The following is a 22,134-nucleotide window of genomic DNA, read 5'->3' as shown; positions in this document are numbered from 1 at the left end:
GACGCAGAGGAAAATATTTGAAATATTGAAATGTGACATTATTTATTGACGGCCCAAAACTAAGAGAAATCAAAATTTTAGAAAAATATACTTACTTGTTTTTATTTATTATTTATATTTATTTATTTATATTTATTTATTTATATTTATTTATTTATATTTATTTATTTATATTTATTTATTTATATTTATTTATTTATATTTATTTATTTATATTTATTTATTTATATTTATTTATTTATATTTATTTATTTATTTATTATTATTTTTAAATGAATATGATTTCAATAAGGACGGTTTAATGAATTGCATTCTAAGTAAACAAAGGGACTTCAATAAAAAAAGATTTATTTTACATTTTCCGCCGACATTTTATTTCTTTGTCATTCGACCTTTTGTCATCACAGTTTCCTTCTATTCTAACTCGTGATCTGAAAGTTCTTATCTTTCGCGCGTTCGAACCGTTTAAACACTTTCGTTGTCGTTCGCGCGAAACGAAATTCTTCCTTTTACTTGGTGTCAATAAAACGGGCTAAGTGGATATGTTACGGTGAATGATCGAAATCAAGGGAATGTCAACTTTCATTGGTGAATGTTAACAATCACATCGTCACATCTGTGAATGTCCGAAATGTTTGTTACATCCGATTTTATATTAATTTATTAGTTGATATTATTATATTTATTCTATATTTTAATATCTGCTGAAGATAGATTATGAAAAATATCAATGTTCTGAGTACCTGTTAAATGCATACTGGGCAGTGGCACTTAACCTTAAAAAACATCAGTGTAGAGTATACCGGGCAGTGGCACTGAACCTTAAAAAACGTTGTAGGGCATACCGGGCAGTGGCACTTAACTAGACCTAGTATATATTTGGAGCATTTTCCAAAGCGATTGTCAACATTCACCGGTGGAAGACAACAACCGCCAATTTTGGTCATTCACAGTAATAGATACATATTATCATCCAACTATTTTGGCAGAAAATCAGGTGTCTTCTCATGACGATGACGTATAGTTTATTAAAATAAACTTATTGTAAAATTTAAAAACTAAAATGGTTGCTCAAATAAGGAAATTTAACAATGATTTGATCTTTATAGTTTACCCTTCTTCAGTAATAAATATAGTGTGCTATAGTCCCAATAGGCGATCTACCTGTGTAGTTATTTTACGGTATACAGAGCTGCGACATTTAACCTTAAAAGAATATCATTGTAGGGCAATATTCTCACTGGCTTTTAACTTACCCGAGCAATTTGGCTAATCCTCCAGAAAAAACATGTTAGTAAAATTAATTCCTCCTCTCACACCAAATTACTGAAAACTCAATTATCAGTTATACAAACTACAAAACGAGTTCTGATAAAATATAGTAAAAAACATTTAGAAATATTTGACTTTCTAAATAAATGACTTAAATCTGAGAGATTTAAAAAATTCTTTTTTTTTTTTGACGGTCTCAAACTTTGACGAATCTGTTCGTTCACTTAGCCCCCGAATGAGATGTCTTGTCGTAATTTGGTTCAATGCAAAACGGCAGTAAGAACTCTGGTGTCGAGCATACCGGGCAGAGGTACTTAATCTTTTATTTTTATTTTATCCGTAGTTGAACAGCCGACACAATTTTGGGTTTATGACTTCTAATGTTCAACTCCGCAGCCTTGTAATTTTGAACCAATCCAGAAGACAAGTAAACTCCTGAATCAGTATCCCCAGAAGTATTGATTTGTTATGGGAACATGGAGGACTTTGCTACTCGACAGATTTAACTTGCATCAGTCACCATTTACTACAAAGGGAGTCTTCGATCAAACTCACGAGCTCTTGGACATGGGCCCAGTGCCCTACCAATCAGGCTATCCCTGCCCGCTACTTAATCTTTTAAAAGAAATCCGAATTCGATGCTTTTTAATGTTAAGTGCCACTGCCCAAAATACCTAACATTTTTTTAAGGTTGTGTTCTACTGCCAGGTATACTTTTTTTCGGTATACCCTATTGCGCACTACTACATAAAATAACTGAACAGATAGATCGTCGATTGGTAATACACCTATAGAATAACCACTTTTAAATTTCTAGGACGTATTTCTTATTATTAAAAAAAATGAACACTGGTAAATCATTTATTTCATGTTTAACATTTCTCTTGAATAACCTTGACATTCATATTCACCTGAATATTAAAAATAAATAAAAAATAAACTATGCTTGATTCTGTAGTTATAAAATTGCTATATTTTCAAACCAGATTTGCAGATACATTAATAAAATATACATTTAGGGCATGCGCTCTTTTTCAAAAAGATAAAAGAGTGGTAACTTATTCATTTTATTTTTGGCAGACATCTGCAAAATTAAGACGTTATCGTTTTACAACTAAATTTAAGTTTTTTTCATCACTTAAAGTATTAACAAGTTATCCCTTCCGGGTAAACGTTTTTGTTTCACTTTTAACTAGGGTTTTTAAAATACATATTAAGAGTGATTATTACAAAGCCACCTAGGGGGCTAGTCGAAGGTCGATTCTCTAATAAATTCGTTAACGCTATAATTTCTTTTGTCTTGTTTTTGTAATTTCACGTTACTTTTAAAACATTTTTGAAAATAATAATATATGTAAATATTGCTCCGTCACTTTAATGTATAGTTACAGTATTTTGCATTGCATAATATGATACTTATCAAATAAAGGTTTTATAGCTGTAAACATGTCAAGTTGCTACGTTTTACATTTAAAAATATGATGCATATTAAAGTAAAATCTTATTGCTGTTTATAACATAAAGAACTTAATTTTACATTTGAAAGCATGATACTTCGTAAATTTAAATTTTACAGCTGCAATTTGTCTTAACATATAGTGCCAGTTTAACTTAGTAGTATAGTCCATGTCAAGATGCTATTTATTACATTAAGAAGTAGGATATTTTTAAATAAGTTTTTTTTTAGTTGAAATTTATGTAAACATTTTAAGTTACTATAATTAACATGCTTTTATATAAAAAGCTTGGCACTTATTAAATTAAGTTTTTCTTGTTAAGTTACTAGAATATTATTTGTTACTAAAATATTATTCGTTACTAGAATATTATGTAGAATATTATTCGCCGACTATGAGGCGAAAAGAAATTATATTTATCTAGTTGTTGATAAGTATTGGACAACATTGTTATCTATGTCAATATACACACATTTTGTCGGAAAAGATAGAGACACTTGTTATGAGTTAAAGAAGTAGCTTCTAGAAGTTCAGTTTATGTCAAGACTTCGAATTTTCAGGAAAGGCAAAATACATTGTAGCGGTTAATTTATTTTTCAAAAAAAAAAAACATAGAAAGGAGAAAGTATTACAACCAGTACTTCATATTTTCTGAAAATAGACAATCCTGATTGATACTTATTTTTCATACTCGGCGTTCCTTATAATTTATATAAATAAATAAATTTAACTAAATGAAATAAAAGTTAACGAAAAGAAAGTTTTTGTAGAACACGTATAGGTTTGAATAAGAAATGAGCTTTCAATTTAACATTTTTTCAACCTTTTTTTTTTAAATACATTTTCTGAAGCATTTCTTATGCTATATTTCATACCATTCAAACCGGAAGAAACTTATTCACTAATCTACTTATATCGTGTAAAAATTCCTTTTAAAATATACTCAACTTTTCAATTTATTAAGATATAGATTTTAATGAGTCCTCTTCGTAACTTCGGAGAAAGTTTAACGATTCCGAAACAGTAAAAAAAATGTTGCTGAAAATTGAGAATTTTTCTGAATTCACTAACAGTACTTTACTTTTCCAGTATATTACTTTTTCACTTTTTTGTAATATATTTCTAGTATATTACTTTTTCACTTTTTGTAATATATTTCCAGTATCTTCAAGTTAATTTTTTAAACTCAGCGTACCTTATAATTGATGTAAATAAATAAATTTAACTAAATCAAATAAAAGTTAACGAAAAGAAAGTTTTTGTAGAACACGTATAGGTTTGAATAGGAAGTGAGCTTTCAATTTAACGTTTTTTCAACCTTTTTTTTTAAAAAAAATACTTTTTCTGAAGCATTTCTTACACTATATTTCATACCATTCAAACCGGAAGAAACTTATTCACTAATCTACTTATATCGTGTAAAAATTCCTTTTAAAGTATACTCAACTTTTCAATTTATTAAGATATAGATTTTAATGAGTCCTTTTCGTAACTTCGGAGAAAGTTTAACGTTTCCGAAACAGTAAAAAAAATGTTGCTGAAAATTGAGAATTTTTCTGAATTCACTAACAGTACTTTACTTTTCCAGTATATTACTTTTTCACTTTTTGTAATATATTTCCAATATATTACTTTTTCACTTTTTGTAATGTATTTCCAATATATTACTTTTTCACTTTTTGTAATATATTTCAAATATATAAATTTCTCACTTTTTGTAATATATTTCCAATATATTACTTTTTCACTTCTTGTAATATATTTCCAATATATTACTTTTTCACTTTTTGTAATATATTTCCAATATATTACTTTTTCATTTTACTTTAGTTTTATTTAGTATTTTCATTTTACTTTAGTACTGCGAAATTTGGATTTTACTTCCAGTGCTGTATGTTTTCTGAAAATTGACAATCCTGCTTTATACTTGACTTATTCCTACTTCAAATGAATTTTTTAAACTCTGCGTACCTTATAATTAATGTAAATAAATAAATTCAACTAAATTAAATAAAAGTTCACGAGAAGAAAGTTTTTGTGGAACATGATTGGATACTTTATCAACTACGTCAACCTTCATCTATCAATAGTTACCTCATGATAAGATCAAGGTAACATGTCTTATATACTAGTGAATTGGTAATTAATATTTATAGTGGTAGTTACGCCCCAAACATATATAGAATTGGATAGGAAATGAGCTTTCTATTTATCATTTTTAAAGCTTTTTTTAATATATTTTCTGAAGCATTTCTTATGCTATATTTCAAACCGGAAGAAACGTATATACCAATCTATTTATATCGTGTAAAACTCCCTTTTAAAATATACTCAACTTTTCAATTTATTAAAACATAAATTTTAATAAGGCTTCTTCTTCGGAAAAAGTTGAACGATTCCGGAACAGTGCAAAAGTGTTGTTGGAACTTGAGACGTTCTCTAAATTCAATACCAGTACTTTACTTTTCCAGTACATTACTTTTTCACTACCCGTACTTCACTTTAGTACCAGTACTTACTACGAATACTGGTTTTTACTTTCAGTGCTTTATATTTTCTGAAAATTGGCACTCCTGCTTTATACTTGACTTATTCTTAGTTCAAATTAATATTTTAAACTCTGCGTACCTTATAATTAATGTTAATAAATAAATTTAACTAAATCAAATATAAGTTTACGAAAAGAAAGTTTTTGTAGAACATGTATAGGTTTGAATAGGAAGTGAGCTTTCAATTTAACGTTTTTAAAGCTTTTTTTTTTTTAAATACAGTTTCTGAAGTATTTCTTATGCAATGTTTCATACCATTCAAACCAGAAGAAATCCTATCATGTAAAACTTCCTTTTAAAATACACTCAACTTTTCAATTTATTAAAACATAAATTTTAATAAGGCTTCTTCTTCGGAAAAAGTTTAACGATTCCGGAACAGTGCAAAAGTGTTGTTGGAACTTGAGACATTCTCTAAATTCAATTCAATGCAACCAGAAATAAAAGAAGGTGGAAAAACAACAAATAGATCACGTTTCAAACCAGTTTCCGCATCTTCAAATTTCTGTTACATAACCTCCTCTGACACGAGGTGTCGAACAAAAAATAAGTTGGTATAAATCCCTGTTACAATTTCTTTCAATCCTGCTTACGACGATGTAAATTCGAACATGTGTTTCGATTTACAACTGTGGCCTTGTTCAGCACTTTCTCGCTCGTAGAGGATGATTATTTTCTGACCGATTTGCTAATGATGCAGGAACTGTCGGATGAAAGTAGTATCGCCGATTCGTACAGTGTGGGAAGTTTAGGTGACAGTGCAGAGGATTTGCTGGAATATGAGAACAAAAAATATTCACACCTTTGCATAGTGACTTATTGGACGAAAGAGAAGGTCGTGTGTGCCTTAGATGTGAGTATTCGTTTGAAGAATTGGATGAGGGGTTTTTTTAATTTTAAAAAAATTGTTTAAATCATTTATGATGATGGTCAATTTTGAAAATGTGCTTGAAGTAAGTTGAACTATAATTTTAAAATTAATTTTCAGTCGAATGGAAAAAGCGCGTAAAATTTTAAAAAGTAAATAAATAAATTGATGAATTTTGAAAATATGCTTGAAATAAGTTAATCATATTTTTTGAAGTATTTTTCTAACTAACAAGAAAACGCATTAAAATTTTGGGGAATGAATAATAAATAAAGAAATTTGTGAATTTTGAAAAAGATGCTTGAATTAAATGGATCATACTTAAATAGTAACTTCCAACCTAAATTGAAAGCAAGTAAAATTTGAAATAATCTTAACAAATAGCTAATTTCATGAATCTTGAAAATATGTTTAAAGTAAATTGAAAAAATTTATTACGTAATTTTTAAACTAATGTAGAAACATATAAAATATGAAAATAATAATAGTAAAAAAATAATTTGGTGAATTTTGAAATTATGCTTGAAGTGAGTTGAACGTATTTGTAAAGAAATTTTCAATCTATTGAGAAAGCATTTTTTTTTTCAAATTTGTAAATAAATAATTTTAAAAATTTGATCATATTTTATTCCCCACAAAGATTTTTATTTTAAAAAAATTCAACGAGACCATTAAAAATTCATAACAGGGGATCCATAGGATCAACTTGAAAAGCAAATTTCTTACTGGTAACAATATTTAAGTTTTAACGTGGACTTGGATACATGCCCTTATAACTGGTCCCTTATGATGGCTCTGTACTCATAGCCAGGGCCGGATTAAGACCTCTTGAGGCCCTAAGCACTGAAAATATTTTGGTGCCCCCCTCTAACAATTAGAAATACATCTGCTAGTAAGTCATATCATTCTAAATATAAAATCAAAATTTTTTTTAAAAGAAAATATTTATTTAAATAAAAAAAATTAAAATATGATCAATTGAAAACTTTTCAATTAATATAAAAAAAAACTTCTGTTTGTGCACATGTACCATGTGCAGAAAAGCAAACACTTTGAATGACATATGATCGAAAGTTTGAACTTTTATATACTAAGACTCAAAATACTTTAGAAAAACAGACACATCTTTTTCTAAAAAAAGCATAACTTTTTTTTTAAATGTTCGAATTCTTGACTCTCGAAATATATAGCCATACCACTAGAATTTTTTTAAACGAACTAAAAAAAATTTGCGCACAATAATAAAATTCATTTTCCTAAAAATAGTTCCTTGTCAAAAATAATTTTTAAGAAGCATTAATTATTTTATATTATTTTATTTAAGAGAATAGACGAAAAAACTTTAAATTGAAAATTTAACAAATGTCATTTTAAATGACAAAATATAAAATTTAATGTGTATTAAATCAGTCAAATACAACTGAATTATTCAATTTTAAAAAAGTTATATATTTAACATTTAATTTCTCAAGAACTATTCGACAGATTTCTTTCAAATTTTGTATTTTACCATTTACATTTATGTTCTTTAAAATTATATAAAAATTTTTACATTTTTAAATTGAAAATTTTTCCGACTATTAATAATAAATAATTTTAAAAAAAACTATTTTTGTCGGGAAAATATTTTTAGGTAAATGAATTTTATTATTAGGTATAAAATTTTTTCAATTCGTTTCAGAAGTTCTCGAGATATAGCGAAATGCGTGAAAACTGAAATTAAATAATAGAGCCCAAACTTTCAACCTAAAAAAAAACTTTTGGGACCTTAATTTCCTTATTGCGAATATCATCTATATTTTGAGGGACAAATATCCAAATTTAACAACAACATACATATAGATATGTATATATATAGGTAGGGAAAGCACGTTTGCCTGACTTAAAAAAATATCTTCTGCACCATCTAATTAGCATATTTTAAGATTGGCCCTTAAACCATTTAGATTGAGATCTAGAACCTAAGTTATAATCCGATCACTAAATCAAGAGTTATTCAGGTTTTTTACTTTTTTTATTTTACGCACTGTATGTAATACAACATACTTTTACAAATAATAATGCTTTTCATTATTTCTTTTTCCTTATTAAACCTAAATATATTAATAATGATTGGAAGAGAAATGAGGGGAAAAAAATTGTGATGAGTAAATTTATAAATGCAACAATTATCATAAATGATCCTATAAAATCTGGATTAAAAATAATAAGTGAACTTATTTTATAATAACAACTCACTCTAGATTGCATCTGTGGAAAACAGAACTAATTACCTAATAAAATTATTAGTATTTTGTTTAATATTTTGGACATTCTCTTAATTAGGTAGCCTGTCAAAGGTACAGAAGAGTTTAGGAGCAATAAATAACTAACAATTAAATCTTAATTTGACTAGTAAAAAAATGACTTTTTAGAAAAAATGATAGAAATCACTTAAAACTACTCCATTAAACCTGTACATAAAAATGTCATAAGTGATAGCAGTAACTTTGGTCTGAAAAAGCTGTCTCAGTAAATAAACACTCTGTCCTCAATAAGTAAATAAATGCAAAAACAAAATACTTTAAATTACTATAAATTCAATTATCAGATTTTCGTTTGCAAATTTTGAACATTCGTGTTTTTATAATACAAAACAAAAACATAAATAGAGCAACAATGAATATAATATAAAAACTAAACTTAATTAATAATCAGTAGAACATAACAAACCATCATTTTTAATTTATTCACTTTTTTTTTCTTTTGGTGTATGTTAACGATATTTTTTATTCTTGTATGCATACGCGTACATAATACCACATAAGTTTTATAGAAAATAATTTTAGGTTTGGAAAAATACAATCCTTAGAAACATAAACAGAGGTATTGTATGTAATTTTATTGAACCAACATTTATCTTAAACCAACCGAAATCTACTTTGTCTACTCAAATTTTATGTACTAAATATTTCACATATTCTTTACAACATTTAAAGACAAATTCATAAAATAAATCGAAATAAAATTTGTGTATTGTTACTTAAAATTTTTATTTAAAATCGAATAAATATTTAAATTATAACGTCATAGAATAAAATTTATTTCAATAAGATCAATTATTTAAAACAATTTAATTACTTCTTAAAACTTATAATACGGCATCCCCTCCTAAGAAATATGTCACATTGTATTTTTAACAAAAACTTGAAATTTTTTTTTATTACTTTTGAGTATTATTCTGTAATAGAATGCTTAAAATGTAAAAAAAATTATATAATTTTTAAAAATTGTAATTTTATTCTTTCATTTAGGTTTAATTAATTTTTTATAATTAAAATATTATAATGCTTTAGAAAAATTAAACTCTTTACTTATATTTATTTAGACATAATCAATATTGATCGATAAATAATAATTATTGATAAAATTATTTGAGGGGTTTAGCTACTACCTGAAGCAATATAAGCTGTACACTATTACAGCATGCTTTCAAAAGCAAGAATAATGTTGATATAATGTTTATATTTAGAATAATGTTTCAGTACAATAAACTTTTTCTGTGCATTCACGTATAATTTTACCATTTTTTTTTTTTTCCTTTCATGAAATTTATTTTTTTTCTTCTCATATTTCCGTAAAAATATCATAATAATTTTTAGAGTCACAAACAATAGTTTTATTTGTTCCTTATAAATTTTATATACAAGAAATGACTTTGTAAAAATAAGGAAAAACTACCGATACTATAATTTCAATAGCCTATTGCAATATTAACTATTTTAAAGATTAAAATGATAAAATTTAATTACGAATTGCAAATAAACTTTTAAGTTTTTAAGAAAAGATGGTTAGTTATTTTACATATTATACATTAAATGTTACATTATATGTTAAAATAACCAACTTTGAAATACCTTCTACTAGATCTTAGTACACATTTTAACACAAAAAACGAAGAAAAAGAACTTTTGAATTTAAAATTTCGGTACAGGCAAAGATGATAAAAGAAAAATTTTGAAAATAAATATTTTCGAAGTGGAGAAACATCAAAGTTAATCATTTTAACAAGGCTATTTATCAAACACCTGACTTTAGCTTTTCCTAAAAATAAATTAGTGATTTCGTTTGAACAAAATTAAAGTTATATTTCATTAATCTGCCTTTAAAAACCTGTTCAAAATTTAATAATTAAAATTATTTGCCCAATTCCTAGATGATTCCTCAAGTATTGTTTATAAAAACATTTTCATTTTCAATAAACATTCGGAACAAGGAAAAGGATACAATTTAAATAGAATAAATGGTTACTTACGTCAACTCTAAAATTTCTGCAAGAGTCATGTTTGTCTTTATATGATCGTTGCCCGAAATAGTCACAAAAATCAAATAGTAAAATAATCGATAAAGTTAAATAAAAATTAAACAATGCGAAAAAGTAAAATAATCTAAACACGAACCAAGTTGAAACAAAATCCTGTAAACTAAGGTGAAAAGTGTTTACCAAAATGTTTAATTTGTGTGTATATACGGGGGTGTGTAAATACGGGAAATTAGTTACTGATTGTAGCTTAAATAAAGTTATTGGTTGAAAATTATGTCAATCAAGAAACTTTTCTTTTCCTAGACCTCCCACTTTCTTCAATCTTAAGTCATCATTTATTTGTATTTGTACCCCTCGAAAGGAAGACAATTTGAATTTTCTGAGATATGGCCCTTTCCTCTAAAAAAAGAAGGGGGAACGAGTCGACTATAGGATGCTTAAAGATATCTGAGATGAAAGGATGTTCTCTGTCTGTAGTAAATCAATTGGTTACACTTGTCTTGTCCTTAAAGTGGTTCTTCTCAGAAAATTTAGCTTTGTATTCTAACGCATATGTTGGGGACAATCACGGTGGTCCTTTTCAAGAGCCTTTGAATTCATGAAATCGAATGCTGGCAATAAACAGCTTTTGTTGTTTTACGACGGGATTGTTTGTTACATGCAGAAAGCAAGATCAGGTTAAATTGAACCCGTTTCCCAGCAGTCTGGTGCTTATAATAAAATAACAGGAACAACAATATTTTTCCCACTCGTTTATGCAGAATGACCAATTTTTATTTTAAGAAAAAGTTAAATGGACAATGGAAATACCTTAATTAGTTATTTATTTATTTCAATCTGATGTACACACGAGCTGCAAGTAAAAATTAAAAGCAACGATTAAGTTTATTTTTAGTGACAGAAATAATATTATTTTCAAAATATTTACATGTTCAAATTATCATCTTAATAAAAGTTGATGAAATTACACACACACATATATATATACATTCTCATTAATAATTTTGATTGGCTCTAACTTTAATCATAATCATTAAGGATTTTCTTTATTAGTTATTAACCATATTTTTAAATTCAATTAATAAAAATATCTTTATATCTTTCTTAAATTTGCTATTTAATTTTGATTTAAAATTTTCAGAACTTTTCTTATTTCTTAATTGTAATTTTTACAAATTTCGTTATAAGATGCACAAAATATAGTTTACTTGCACTAAACCCAATTCAATGATCGAAAATTTGATTTTATTGCTACGTATTTCATATATTTGATTTTAATATTAAATTAGTTTTAATGGATACTCTTTTTAACGTATTTTTCACCGTCAACGAACATCCGATTCACATTGTGAATTTACACATCTTTTGTGCTCAACTTTTATAACATTTGTATTTATACAAGACTCTAAGGAACCTGTAATTTTTTCCTTATTAAAAGACTAGCTGCTTGCAATCATATTACATAGTATATATTTTAAGTTTTAAAATCTAATTTCAACATTCGCTATATATAGATAAAAAAAATATAAGTAATGCGAAGTGTGTGGTCATATTTTCGCAAATTTAACTTCTCCTCCACAAAGAAATTTCGAAAAGTGATACTTAAATACAGCTCCTTTTTCTTAATTTAGTGAATAAAGAAATTATTTGACGTAAAATTTTGAAATAAATTTTTGTAACACAACCTTTACGTAATTTGATGACTTCTTTTTCTAGTTGCAATGAGAATATAATTAAAAATAAAGTGTAAGCAAATATTTTTGAAAAATGTGCAGCACATAAAAACAAAACATGCACAAAAACTGCAAACATGCATAACACAGTTTTTTTTCACATCAAAAATCACATATTTTGCATCATCAAATCATTGCATCAAAATGTTGTAAATAAATCTTTTTTTACATAAAAAAATCAAATTGACGAAGTATTAACTTTGCTACAACTGCGAAAAATATTATGTAAACATGAATCGTAGCAGTATGTTATAGAATCATTGTAATGGATAAATAAATAGATCTTTTATCGCATAGAAATTCGCTACCTAATTTAATTATAAGACCAAAAATTTTTGATACATAACATCTTTTGTTTTTTTTTCTTTTATTATGTAAAATTTCATACTTAGAAAAGCTTGTTATCTACTCTTAAAATGGAAACTCAAAATAATAAATTTTTTAAGTAATGTTTCAAGAAAAATTTTCATTATATATTCCTAACATTTAGTCAAGCTTTGTGGTGCCCCCCTATCCCCTGGTGCCCTAAGCACGTGCTTAGTGAGCTTAATGGTTAATCCGGCCTTCATAGCTGTCAATTTTTCTTCGTTGAAGGGGTGTTATAATGTGGTGGCACTGAGCCATGATGGCTCAGGTATAGAAGGTTCGCCTTCCAATGGTTTGAAACTCAGCGATGGCTGGTCAATACGAATTCCGTATCCGGCTTGCATCGACCACAGTGCTGGTGTAAAATATCCTCAGTGGTATACCGATCATGGGTTAGAGTTCCTTTGCTGTTACGCTAACCGTGGTAGGTTTTCCTCTCCATGTTACACGAATATTAGTTAGTTCCATCAAAAAGTCCTGAAAGAAGGCAAATTTCTCACAATACTTGATCCAGGAGTTCCCTTGTCTTCTGGGCTGGGATCAAAATTACAAGACTACGGAGGTAAACATTGGTAGCCGTAAACTCAAATTTGGGTCGGCTGTTCAACGACGGTTATAAAATAAAATGTGAAGGTATGATCAGAATTTGAGTAGTAAGAAAAATTGTTAGAAAAGTTTGTAAGTTTGTGAAAATTGTAAAACAAAATTCTAAAAATTGAGGTATTTGGCTACTTGCTACTTGCATGTCTTCGTACCTAACCTTAAAACTAGCCGTAAAGCTCGACTTTTATTTGAATATGCTTGAATTGTTCAGTTTTAATAACTGATATAACATTTTTTTTTGTTAACTTTCCTATTACAAATATTACTAACATAAGAAAAATTTTCTTCATCGAAGCTATGTCCTTGTTTTACTTGAACACCTTTGGACAAAATTTTCGCATTTAGTATATTGTAACGATAGAAAATAAATACGAATTTAAAAGTTAAGCCTATGAAAATCATAAAAATAGTTTCAAAAATGTAATACAAACTTTGTAAATTAATTAATTTATACTTATATAAAGATTCCAACTTTCAAAATAATAATAATTGCAAATTCCTTTTTTAAATAATCAATGTTTTAAAATACAACAAATCAAGCTTTTAAATCTTTGAAACAATAAGTACTGGAGTAAGACAAAAACATGAGAAAACTTTTATACTAACCCTATGAAACCACTATAAATTTAAAATTATACTTTTAATATAACAAGCTTAAAGAATATTTTCAACTATGTTGGTATTAAATAAGGAAATAGTCTGTCAATCTGCTTCTCTCATTTTAGTAAATTCAAATTTTGCATGAAACTGTGTTAAGTGTGTCTAAAAATTTAAGAAAAAAAGGAGTTGCCTAGAAAAAAAGTAGTAATCAATGCAAAAATAAATAAAATGGGTTCAGTTTTATAACCTACTTCTTTTAGTATATTATTTAAAATTTTAAAAAAAAACTGAATATGTATAAAACATCTGGGCACCTGAAGCCGCTTGCGGCCCTTTTCCCATTCATCTTTAGCTTGAACTTTGTGGTGCTCCAATGAGGTTGTGGAATACAAATGAAGTAAAGGAATATTCATGTGGATCATTGAGGTTCTGACTGTTTAGTTATATGCAGTAGGGTGATATTTCAAATATGTATATGCTTTTTAATGTAAACGCGTATCCTTGATATTGCTTATATATAGTAGTACAGTGTTCCCTTGCCACTTCGCGCTCCATGTTTAGCGGCTTCAGTGCTTCGCTAGTTTTTCCAAAATATTAATCAAAAAATAAAAATGAAAAAATACAACCATGTCGGCAGCCACATTGCGGAAAGGAGCGTTGTTTCATGTTGATGCGCAAGAGAGAAGGATCCCTGCATGTCAAACAAAATGACTCAGAGTACATATACCACGGGCTCTCATAAAGGCGCGTGATTGATTGATTAATGTTTATTACTGTATAAGGTTTTATAATTAACCTTATTAATTAGCACTGACACGTTTAAGTAAATACGTATATTGTTGTAATTTTTGTCTTAAATGTGTAAAGTGTCAATACTGTTTACATATTTAAAACATTCTTGAACCCGCATACATGAAAATTCCTAGGGGCAAATCCTGCTTCGCGGTTTTTCAGCTTTCGCGAAAGGTTCTGGCCCCCATTAACCGCGAAAAACGAGGGATTTATGAAAGAAATCCTATCTCTTTTTTTTTAACATTCCATCTCTTGCATAATAAACTGCAATAAATTTTGATCGTTTTTCTTCGTCAACATCTGTTCTTCTCAGGGTTGGCAAGTTTTTGACACATGACGGTTTTTACCGGTTTATACCATGGTTTTTACCGTCATGTCAAAAACCCCTCTGTCAAGAACGTCAAAAACTGTCAAAAACCCGTAGTTTTGGTAAAACTGTATTTTTATTTGAGTTTAACTGCTTGTAATTTAAAATTAATTCATTTTAGGCAATAAAATTAGAAAAAAAGTTGTTAAAAGATATTTAAGAACAGATTCTTGCATTTTCCCAGCATGATTATATCAAAACATACTATTTGAAACATATATTAGGATACTAAACAAAATTTTCAACATTTCCAGGCATCATTTTGTTTGGCATATTACATTACTGAAGAATGTCAAGTCATTCTTGACTTAGAGTTTGTTAGTAGCTACAAGTTTTGAAAGTTATTTCTAATATTTATTTCTAATATTTAAGAAATGCCAAATTTTAAATTCTTCTTTTTAGTTCTTGAATGTATTAATAGTTCCAAGCTTTTTTGATTGTTTGTTTATTTCTAACAATTAAGAAGAGCAAAATTTTGAATCCTTTGCAAATCAAGCTATAATGATAAAAATAAGTATCACTATTTTCAATAAGTATATTTCTATATGAATGTATATCCTTCTATAAGAATACATGTATATAGTTGCAAAATCAATAGCAATCATTTACAACATTCATTTATTCAATCATTTACAAAGGCAATTATGTGAAAATAATATATTGTCGGCTATATGCCATAAATTAAAGAAAACAGTAGGTTTTTGACAGTTTTTACAGGTAAAAACACGGTTTTTACCACTGTCATGTCAAAAACCAGTTTTTGACTGCAAAAACCCAACCCTGGTTCTTCTGAATGATTCTTTATCTTTTGGCCAATTTTCTTCACTTAATTCTCTTCAATCATTTTTGTCCATTCCAAATAATTTTACTTGATAGCAAATCAATAGCTCTGCATCTTCTTGATACGATATCAGCTGGATTATCCTTTCCCATGATGTACTTCCAATTAGTATGATCTGTTGAACCAGTGTAACCGGTGTCACCGATGCGAATATTGGAACGTGTCCTGTTAAGCTTTGGATCTCTTTTACTCTGTTTGAAATAAATGTCCACTGATTTGTATTTCCACGAATCCAACTCGTGGGACCAATATTAAATACGAAGATCTCGGGGTTCAAATCATTATAAAACGTCTTCAAAAGAAAATATATTTAATAACAAAACAAAAAAAGGTATGATATGAATGCTACAGTGTCTGAGGGGATTCTGAATAACAATTTACTTTTGCATTGCTGAGCAGAGCGCTATCTTTTATATTTTAGAAATATTATTAACAGGGGCCAGTCTTGCCCTTCCCAGATTGTTTGTGTGTAAATCAATTAGACATCCAAAATCTTAAAATATAATCATGAGTTATTTAATAAGAAGTGTATTAGAAACTCGGTCATCAAAGCTCTATGCTATTTTATTCTATTTTATTATCAAAAATGTTTGATCAAACGGAACACTTTTCAATTATACTTATGCATTTGTTTCTTAGATAATTGAGTTTCCTTTCCTCTATAAATAATAATTGAAGATATGTTGAAATACTCTCTTTTTTTAATGGAACTGGGGTACTTTATTCCTACTAAAGGATACCATATACTCAAACCAACTTGGGGTTATGGTATGGGATACCTACCAAAATACCATAGGGGCCACTCTGGCTCATCCCATCATTCTAGGTACGTTCCTATATTTATACGTTCCATTATTTATGCGTTTCTATAAGGCTAAGACATGAATCATTAAATAGGCACTTAAATTGGATCAAACTATGAAAAGTCAGAAGGACTTGATGCATTCAGAAGGTTAATTTTTTGAGTTATAGAGCAATAAGAAACGAGAGGGGCCACAATGAACTCACCCGTCTGCCTAGCGTTTCAAATTAATTTGCATTTAAAATGAAAACTGTTAGTATAGAAATTTTCCATATTTCTGTCCAATTCCTGTCTGGAGTATTTTCATCTTAAACAACCGATTCATATAGATAGGCTTTTACCTTTATAGATAGGCCGTAACCTTTTAATTTTGAGCCCAACCGAGAAGACAAGTGAATTCCTGACGCAATAATTTTATTTTATTTTATAACTGTCGTTGAACAGCCGACCCAATTTTATGGGTTTACGACTACTAATGTTCAACTCTGTCGCCTTGTAATTTTGAACCTAATCCAGAAGACAAGGGAACTCCTGGATCGAGCATTGGGAAAAAGTTGCCTTCATGGAGGACTTTTTGATGGAATCCGCATATGCGTTACATGGAAAGGAAGACCTCGAAAACCTCCCACGGTTAGCCTGACGGCAAGGGGACTCTAACCCATGAATCGTCTACAACGGAGGATATTTCACGTCAGCACTGTGGTCGGTGCAAGCTGGATGCGGAATTTGTATCGACTGTGATTCGAACCCGGTTCGCCGCATTGGAAGGCGAACGCTCTATCACCTGAGCCATCGCGGCTCTGACACAATAGTTGTAACACAATCGCCTTTCTAAAGTATCTTTTTTTTTAATACGCCCAGACATAATGTCATAACTTTGTCAACTAACTTTTCAAACGCGGCAAGTTGTTCATATACCTGTAATCATTATAAAATATAAAAATAATATAATTTAATTAAATAAAAGTATTGTTTTCAAATGCGCATGGGCAGCCAGTTCATTATGAGAAGGTTTAGTACTGGCATACCATATGGCATTTTCGGACTAGGGTTGTCCAGGAATTCTCAATCCTTTTGAAGTCCCCTTACCCATCCAAGTTTGTAAGATTTTATCCCTATAGCAGAACAATTGCATAAAATCAAACAAACAGAAACTCTATATTTAATCACTAAAAATAATCTCTAAACTGTAACATTCATGTTTTTTTTTCTTTACAAATAAATTCAGATGATTCCTTTAATATAATTTTCAAAAAATATTCAGATGTTTGATTTTTTGTGATTTGACAAGACAGTAAAATTATTTTTATTTCTCTTTCTAGCTCTCTTATATTGGACAAGACTGCTATGCCATTCCAAGTATTTTAGGCAAAATTTACGGAAGTCAGACACGTAGACTAGACTTAAGTTTTAACTCAATTAGGTAAGTGTGGAATACAGGGTGTTCTGTTAACACCACCCTTAACACATACTTTTAATATCTTTGCCAAAAATAAATAAATAAATAAAATACCGATAACTTTATAAAAATCTAATGAATCTCTACTCATGAAGACTAGTCTGAAAAAAAAGCCTAGTTCGAAAGTTGAGAAAATTTAAAGGGTTTTTATTCTTCCAATATTTTTTTTTTGTGGCTTATCACTATTTCAATACAAAGCGTTAACCCACTAATACTCAGCTAAAGAAGGGGGTCCATGTATGAAAAACACCTACACGAAAAATTGGGTCACAATCGCCCCACTGATTGACACTAAACATAATTTTCATATTTGATTTCATTTTTCAAAGAATTCTTTAAAAAACTGTGATTGTCTTCAACAGGTCTTTAGAAAATGTCCAACTGTTTCCTGTTCTGGAAGAGCTGATTTTAGACAACAATGACCTGAATGATTTAGTCTCTTTCATTCCACTGCCTCACCTTCACACCCTATCACTTAACAAGAATCATGTAAGTATACACCCTTTAAGTTAACTTCTGTTAGGAAGCGCGGTGCTTACTTATAGACCAACGCCATTAAATATTCCCTTTACTATGACGACCTTTCGTTTTCTTTCACCACATAGTAAAATAATAATAATTTTTTGGTTCTGGAAATAATAACTTCATATACAATAGTTCTTATTAATTGAAACTTGTCAGCCATCTTTTAATATTTAAAGAGCAATATTTAGTATGTTTCATTCCTTTGGAGATCGTTTTTTTTTTTTTTTTTTTTTTTTTTTTTTAACCCATTAGCAAACTAGGTGCTGTTTTGAGTTTGACGTCATAACACTTTTCAACTGTGTTCAAGAGTATTAATAAACAATGCACATGCGTCGTCATTGCATGCGTTGCTATGGCAACCACTGCTGTTTGATATATATATAAATATATATTTTTTTTTAGAATTTTTTTTTCACTTGTAATTATGCATTAAGTTGGTGAGTTTATGCCAATAGGTAACCTGTGACAGCCTTTTGGCGATCACAATTTTCTTTAAAAATTGGTTTTGAAAATTAAAGAAATTTCAATGTTGAACTGTTTCTCTTAAATCTAAATAACTGCAAATAAGCGCAAATTACTTTTTTTAGTAATTTCATTTTTTTTTTAATTTATTTAGTTTGCAAAATAATTTTATTACACGGATGGCAACTGCTGCCCTTTCCGACAAAGATTTTATTGAATGGTAGAAATTAATTTCTCTAAATATTCCGAATTCTGGTGAAAACAAAGAGATCTTAAATAACTTTTGGTCTAATGGTCGGATTTTCAGGTTCTAAGACTCGATCGTAATGGTTCGATCTCAAATATGTTAATTAATTAGTGCTGACGATATTTTAGATTACGAAATCAGGCACATAAACGTACTTTCTATGAATAAACATACCTTTTTTTCGAGAGATTCGGATTTCAGTAGCTCAAAATATAGCATTATAGTCCTCTATAATGCTATATAGCAATATAGCATCTCCCGTATGCCCATAGATGGGCGGGTCGGGGACATACAATAACTTATAGTCCTCATAGTTTCATCAGGAGAACGATCCAAAGTTCATGTTAATGTTATCTTAATGTTAATTTTACTTTTTCGTAATTCACCATATCTCGAGAACGTTTTGAAAAATTGAAACGAATTGAAAAATTTTAGTACACAATTACAAAATATAACTTTTCGCGTTTATTTATTTATCCTTTAGTAATATTCGAAAATTTTATTAAATTTGTAATGAAAATTTCTATTTTGTAAAATCTTTTAAATTTTAATTCGTATTTTAAACAATATTATAAAAATTTTAACTTGTTTTTTTTTTTGTTTAATATAGTTTTTAGATTTAGAAACCCTTCTTAAACAGTTGACCCGCTGTTATCCAGAATTGACGTACCTGAGTTTGCTTGGTAATCCGGCCTGTCCAGATCAACTTTCCAATTTAGAAAAAGATGACGAAGATTATCAAAGATATAGGTAGTTATTTTTTAACTGCATATATGGGATATTCAAAAGCATTTTAATTAGCGGTTATGGAGACAAAAGGTTCGATATTCGACTGTTGCATTTCTTTTAAAAGCTACAAAATATGGAAACACTTCTATACTTTCTACTGTTAACAATCTTGAGTCGTGATGGCTCAGGAGATAGAGCGTTAGCCTTCCAATGAGGTGAACCGGGTACGAATCCCTACGATGGCTGGTTGATACGAATTCCTCATCTGACCTGCAGCAACCACAGTGCTGACTTAAAATATCCTCAATGGTAGACGGATCATGGGTCATGGTCCCCTTACCATCAGGCTGACCGTGAAAAGTTTTCGGAGTTTACCTCTCCATGTAACGCAAATGCGGGTTAGTTCCATCAAAAAAGTTCTCCACGAAAGCAAATTTCTCCCAATGCTTGAACCAGGAGTTCCCTTGTCTTCTGTATCAAGTTCAAAATTATAAAGCTACGGCGTTGAACATTAGTAGTCGTAAACCCAAAATTGAGTCGGCTTTTCATCGACGGTTATAAATGTAAACAATCTTTCTTTTAGCAGCAAATGTTTTGCTTTTAAGATTTAAAATAATAATTGGATTACAGATTTTTCATAGCAAAATTGTCAGCTCAGTTTGGAGGATCATGCTCGAAGCTTTCAGAAATCATGTCTATTTTACCCATGCAAAATTTGCATCGACAAAAATGAGCGTAGGATGTTAAAAGCTTCTTTCAATTTCAGGAGAACTATAATTATTAAAAACAGGGCCTGTTTTAGAAATCCAGAGGCCTTAGGTACAAATCGTTCGATCCTTTAAGAAAAAGAAAAAAAATGCTAATGTCATTTACAAAATGCTTTTATAACTTTTTATATCACAAGCAAATTATAATATGTTTGTAAATTTGTGCTTATATTTTAAATGTTAATGAACTCAGAATTCTTACAGACAATTTTTAAAGAAAAACAATACACACAAATATTTGTAACGTTAAGAGGATCTCCAGACATGTGGGAACTGCTACGGGAGGGCCTCTCAGGCCTTATGATACACTATCTGGCCAAAACTATCCGGGAACCAGGTTGTTATAGTGGTGGAAGCATAATGGTATGGGGTGACATAGAGTATAGAAGTGTTTCCATACTTTTGCCCAATCCCTGTAGAATTTATTTTTCAATCCCTGTAGAATATCAATTTACAGAATTATTCTCGTTGTAATTACTTATGTCAAAAACAGGCTTAATGATGCAAATTTATAAAATACATTTCTAAATTAAGTTTTTTGTGACTTTAAAATTTCGAGCATTTTTTCGTAAGAAAAACTCGAGAAGGACTGCGTTTCTGATAGAAGTTAACCTTAACTGTTGAATGTTTGTCAAGAGTTAAAAAGATTATTCTCTCTGAAAATATTTATGTCCAAATTTAGGTTTCATTGTGCAGGATTGAAGAAATAATTTCAGATTTATCCCTTGAAGCATTAGGTTTCAACCGCAAGAAAATCTGGAGATTCAACTGTTCTTTTCACTAAAAATCATATCCTTATGATTCCAATTTACAGGATAACTATTGTTGTAAATAATTATATACAATAATTACAGTTATCACATTATTCAAATTTATAAAATTCAACTCCAAAAATCTTATAACATCTAAATTTCATGAAAATTTCGAGACTTATCTGCCCTTTATGTTTATAAGTTACTGTTTGAAAACAAAGTGTAGTGCATCATTTTTCGAAAGTCCATTCTCTTAAAGTGAAACTTTGCTAAACAATGAAAATTTGTGAAATTAATTTTTAGAGTGTCCCTTGTTATATTATAAATTAATTAAAATTTTATCTGGAAAACTGCCGTTTCTAGAATGAAAGTTACTACTCTAATCCAAAATCCATGTTACCATTTTACAGAAAAACTCTCATATAAAATATCATATTTTATAAGTATAAAAACAATTGAATTTTTATTTCATATTTATTGGGAATAGTTTTTCGTTCAATTTCATTAAAAAAGTTTTAAATCATAAATGATAAAAAAAAAAAAAAAAAAAAAAAAATTATTAAATCCTACACGCGTTTTGGTGTCACAGTGGTACACCTTCTTCAGTAGAATTAAAAAAAGTGCCTTTTTAACATTTATG

The 22,134-nt window shown here is 28.8% G+C and overlaps 1 protein-coding gene across 3 annotated transcripts in view; it reads left to right on the top strand.

The window, feature by feature from the left end:
* The window catches only part of LOC107442255 (leucine-rich melanocyte differentiation-associated protein), a 33,314-nt gene that overhangs the window by 5,651 nt on the left and 5,529 nt on the right, over nucleotides 1–22,134 (top strand). Inside the window, exons 1-4 of one of the 3 annotated variants that reach the window (XM_087153048.1) lie at nucleotides 5,810–6,131; nucleotides 17,876–17,976; nucleotides 18,375–18,501; nucleotides 19,857–19,996. In XM_087153048.1, coding sequence (XP_087009174.1) covers nucleotides 5,970–6,131; nucleotides 17,876–17,976; nucleotides 18,375–18,501; nucleotides 19,857–19,996 — 530 coding nt within the window. In that variant the 5' untranslated portion in view covers nucleotides 5,810–5,969. Of the gene's footprint in view, nucleotides 1–5,809; nucleotides 6,232–17,875; nucleotides 17,977–18,374; nucleotides 18,502–19,856; nucleotides 19,997–22,134 lie in introns of those variants that run through there. The other 2 variants (XM_087153050.1, XM_087153049.1) reach the window with 2 other exon arrangements.

The sequence above is a fragment of the Parasteatoda tepidariorum genome, chromosome 10 (genome assembly GCF_982258835.1).
Source record: "Parasteatoda tepidariorum strain Cologne lab strain chromosome 10, Ptep-v5.0, whole genome shotgun sequence".
Taxonomy (NCBI): domain Eukaryota; kingdom Metazoa; phylum Arthropoda; class Arachnida; order Araneae; family Theridiidae; genus Parasteatoda; species Parasteatoda tepidariorum.
Note: the sequence above shows the minus strand (reverse complement) of the source record. Positions and strands in the feature narration are given on the sequence as shown.